The 5,189-nt window shown below is 33.0% G+C and overlaps 1 protein-coding gene across 1 annotated transcript in view; it reads left to right on the top strand.

Annotated features, from left to right (window-relative positions):
• Positions 1–4,199: 4,199 nt before the first annotated feature.
• Positions 4,200–5,189, top strand: part of LOC140957460 (serine carboxypeptidase-like 18) — a 13,401-nt gene continuing 12,411 nt past the window's right edge. The window contains exons 1-2 of the mRNA XM_073414742.1: positions 4,200–4,392; positions 5,100–5,176. Coding sequence (XP_073270843.1) covers positions 4,200–4,392; positions 5,100–5,176 — 270 coding nt within the window. The remainder of the gene's footprint in view (positions 4,393–5,099; positions 5,177–5,189) is intronic.

Genomic DNA, 5,189 nt, shown 5'->3' with positions numbered 1-5,189 from the left:
GGGTTATAGGTTTTCTCGTGTCCAAATTACAGCGAAAGTTTAAAAACTTTATTTGGATAATCAAAATATTTGGACACTCGTATGGTTTAAATTGAATAAACATTCATATGGAGTTTGTAAATCTACCTTTAGTCAAATTTCACTTGACTCCAACTACTCCGCTATTAGCGGATGTAGCTCTTGTTGTATATCTCTACGAACTTTCTTCAAAGATTCATTTCTTCGATCTCCTAATCCGGTCCGTGACTGGAATATTTATTACTCTTCTAAATGGCACTAGACAAATAGAAGATATTTTGCGTCGAGATAGAACACGAAGAAGAAATCGACTCAACACTATTGATTAGGATAAGCCGAATTTTTCTTGCAAGAGAAATAGGATTTCGAGAGCTGAAATTTTTTCCTTGTGTGTGAAGAATGTTTCGAAAGCCTCCTATGCAATAAGAATAATAAAATCCTTATTATATTTTTAATCCATCATTTACTTAATTAATTAGATTAATTAAGTTAATTATAGATTCTAATTGCATGTTATATCAAAATCAATCTCGAATTTTAATACATATATTTTTGAGAATATCATGTATTAATATTATTTTGCTTTGTGTGCAATTTTTTAAAATTATGGTATCATAAATATTTCCATATTGTATAAATCAATACCATATTTTATAAAAACTTAATGTGCTATATTTTAACTCAATTAAAATATAATTTAATTATTAAAGTCCATTTGAACTTTAACAAATTAATATGATGGGATTATACTCTTACAAGCCCATGATCTATGTTCTCATTACATTAATCACATCATAATCCCGATCGACGATCAAATATCATCGATATATGACAATTTCAACTTATTTGTTATTTCGACACACACTTTAATTTCGAGATCACCAATGTCTAAATAAGGCAGGTGCACTCCTTTTGACTGTTTTAGCAGTCATGCTCTCAAAATTTCTATAAGCTTTTATAAATTTTATTTATAAGCTTATCGATTGATACTATCAAACTTATTTATTATAAATTCAACTCTTTGAATTTATTATCTAACGGAAACAAGTAAACCGGTACTTGTCCGACTCTCAATGGTTCAGGGATACAGCTATCCGTGGGTTCACAACTCTTTGTGATTCAAGACAATTTCCTTTATTCCGCCTTACCCTAATTTGCCCACATTTCATGCACCAACATTTGATCATGAGAATTTCAGAAACCATTTTCTGATTAAACCCATCGAATCACGGTAAGAGCGTATAGTAGCATCGTCCCATGATTCCCTAGGTATCACTGATAGTGCATGCAAGAACCAATCGGTTATGATTAACGTACAGTACGGTCTCTTCATCTCATATATCCCGGTCGATTGTGCAACAATTGGTTCATCGAGAGTTGCATATTAAATTCTATAGCTATGTGATACAATCATGAAATATTCATAGTGTCATTTCATACACAACTAGAGAACTCTTTCCCTAATGTACATCCCACACTCTGGCCAGAGATTTCATGTACTATTATTTCGTTAGATCACATAGGATATCCACACCCGTAAAAACTAATCATGGACAATAATAACTACGAACTTTTCCTCTCGATGAATGATAACCACTTGGAAAGTCCGAGGGAGGGTTGTTCGGTACAATCATCGTATGATTACCCATCTGTATGATTGGACATCATTATGACCTTAAAATGAAACACGGTACACAACATCACAGATGATAGCCTCAAGCTCAAGCGACCTTTATCCTTATTTCTAGGCGACTGAATCGAGTAGGAACGAATTTAAAATATCCAGTGTTTACAATAAGTTTCAAGATCGAATTACGATTTATTTATATTAAAGTATAATCAATGAATTTATACGTGCTGATTGCATGAGTATACATGCAGATAAAGCTAAATAAAACTATAAAAGATTAAATTATATTAAAATAAAGATTGTTTATTACACTTGAGTCAATAAATTCTCTAACCAACCGTTGGTTTGCAAACTCTAACATCAGAATCTGCAACACATGCTGCAAGAACCTCGCTTGATGGTGAAGAACAATCACTCTCATTTTTCTCATGGTCAGCAGTGGATTTGACTTCAATAACCCAGTCTTCTTCATTATGTGCGTCGATTATGATAGAAGCCACAGCAGAAGTTGAAACAATTTCGCATTCAGCATCCGTTTCGGGTGTCTTGAAATTTCTAACAGGACAAGGAGAAGACAAAGATACACTATTACCATCAGCTTCACGCGAGCTTGCTCAGATTGGTGGTCGAAAACTTGTGGGTTTTTTCATGTGCTTCTTCCTGTTTCAAATAAACGAGATCAAGAAACATATATTTTTGTTTGGAGGCCTGAATGATCAAGGGATACGTTCTTTAGAAAATGCAACATAAACGACAGAGGAATCAACCAAAAGCTTGGCATGGAAACAAAATAGAAGAAGAAAATTTCGTACAAGAAGATTTTGAGCACATTGCATCATGGTAAGCTAAGATGAATTTTTGTTAGATACTAGTACCCAAGTACAATTTACTAGACTCGTGTTAGCATGCAAGAAACAGCATCTAATAGAAAGAAAAGTGAGCAAAATTGTTGAAACTAAAGTTTGTTCACGCAAATCATATGATGCACCGAAAAACAAATAAAAAAACTAGTGTCACGGAACTGATTTACTGACATCATCTTTTTCGATTTTCCTCCAAAATTTTTATTTCCTAACCTACCTAAACGAAATTCAACTTTTAATTTTATTTAAAAACTTCCACTGAACCTTCGAAAATTTCCCCAAAATTTGAGAATAACCCGAAAACATGCTAAAATTTTTTGTATAGTTTGACCATCATTAAATACATTATTCTTAGTTTTGCCATAAAAGTTTACAACATACTTTAATAACTACATGAATCTATAAAAATATTTCCACATTACAACATACTTGCACTTCATATTATATCCAACGATTTCCATGAATCCTCCAAATTGAAATTAAATTTTCATGTATTCTCGAAATAGTTAGCATTAACAATTTCTGTAAATTAATTAACATTATCGAAATATAATACCAAAAACAATATATATTTACTCCCATATATAAAATTGATTAATTTAATTCAAAACTTTCTTCTAGGTGCAGTTCAGTAGCTAACACTCACCAAAAGCCAAGAAAAAAAAATATAATGCATGCAGCAGACATGCATGTTTCACAGCTGATAACTAAAGCTAACAAATTGATCAGTAACAAAACATGGCTCTTTCGTTAGTCGCTAAAAGGAAACTTTCAACATGTGAGTAAAAAATACACACCAAAAGAGTAAAATATACCAGAAACTTAAACCCATGATCCATTTCAGTGTAGCTTGAAAAGACAGATGGTAAAATTGAATGCCCGAAGTTCCAAGTGAGATAAAGAAACTCACTAAAGTCAGCATATTTTCTCGTGCTGAAATTAGCAGCCAGTTGAAGAAATAGTTCTGCATAGTGAAGCAAGAAGAGGCCACAATCGAAAAAGTTTTCCTGTTGCATGTGGCAGCTGAAACACAAAAAGATGGAAAGAGAGAAACGGTAAGAATTGTTGATAAATTGCAAATTAAGATGGAACAAAGGTATCAAGTTTCCATTTCAATCCAATTCACATGAAAAGTTAGGATCTTAATATTTGTACCAAAAATAAACTGAAAAACATCAATCAACGATGGGAAAATCTCTTTGCTGCTACGAGTTGATAAAACCAAAAAAGGCATGAACTACGTAAAAGAGACATGAACTATGTAAAAGAGACCGCGAATTACATTTAATTACTAGTCACGTATCCATTTTAAAACCAATTTCAAACTTGTCTCCCTCAAAATGCAAATTAATTTCCAATCGACTCTCGCACATCGTGATATGTGCCCGAACCAATGTCCCATCTCATTAGAATTCTGTTAATACTTTATTTTATCCATTGCACAGGAAAACATGGTCATTAAATTTCCTAGCTGGTCCTCCTACTAGTTTTCCTATCCACAATGAAAGATGGTTTAAAGATGTTACTTGTAAATTTCCTAGTCGGTCCTTCACTTTGCTTTTGAGAACCTAAGAAATTTAATAGCTAAATGTGCTTTAAAGTTTGCTTATTTATGGTTGTTGCTGTTGTTAAGTGAAGATCAGCTTGTGTGAGGTGTTATTGTTCTGATTATTTGTTCTGAGCAAGGAATGGGAGAGCCACTTAATAACCAGTCCACAGTGGTTGAAGAGATCAGATATATTGGAGTTGGAGAAGACGAACAAGTGCAGCTATTCTATTACTTTGTAGAGTCCGAAGGAGATCCTGATAAGGATCCGCTTGTGCTTTGGTTGACGGGCGGACCCGGTTGCTCTGGTTTCTCCGGTCTGGTTTATGAAATAGGTGCGTGCAGCCGCCGCCTTCTTCTTCGTCTTCTTCTTCTTCTTCTCCTGCTCATGATCATTTCTTTTTAATTTATTTATTAAATATTATGTTTGATGATCATTTTCAAGAATTAAACAAGTGAAACTAATTTTGCACTTCAAATCTGGTGCGACTCGTGTTTATTATTTAACTGTCTATTAAATACGTTAGTTCGATCTCGTGTTGTCACACACATCTTTCCATACATTAAAACTATTTAAATTACATAATCAAAATTAGTTGGACATTTAACAATAATATAATCATATGAGAAGAGACTATATAATTACATACTGAATGATATAATCAAGATCTTTTATTCGAACTTTAAATTTTTACTAATATTCGGCTCTATTCAGATCTTTTACGTTTCTCGTAAAAATGGTTAATTTTTTTTTACGAGAAATAGAATTTTTTTAATAACGTTGATGACAAAGCCACGTTTGCATTATTTTATTACCTTACCCTTGCCTGCTCACATTTGATGTGGTTCCACCTTGGCCTAATCATTTTTCCCTACGAACAATAGGGAACTGCCAAATTAATTTTCATAAATATTCCAACCCAAAAGTTAAATATTTTTTAAAATTAATGCGTTGATAAAACCATAGTGTAATGATCATATATATGTGGGTGAAAAGGGTCACAAAATTAACTTTGTAACAACAATTCATGCATGTGTACAGGTCCACTCCGGTTTGATATTTCAAGTCTTGATGGAAGTTTCCCTCGCCTAATTCTGAACCCATATTCATGGACAAAGGTTTGGAAATATA

The sequence above is a fragment of the Primulina huaijiensis genome, chromosome 2 (assembly GCF_012295235.1).
Source record: "Primulina huaijiensis isolate GDHJ02 chromosome 2, ASM1229523v2, whole genome shotgun sequence".
In the NCBI taxonomy this organism is placed as follows: domain Eukaryota; kingdom Viridiplantae; phylum Streptophyta; class Magnoliopsida; order Lamiales; family Gesneriaceae; genus Primulina; species Primulina huaijiensis.
The sequence above is the reverse complement of the archived record's forward strand: the minus strand, read 5'-3'. Positions and strand labels throughout refer to the sequence as shown.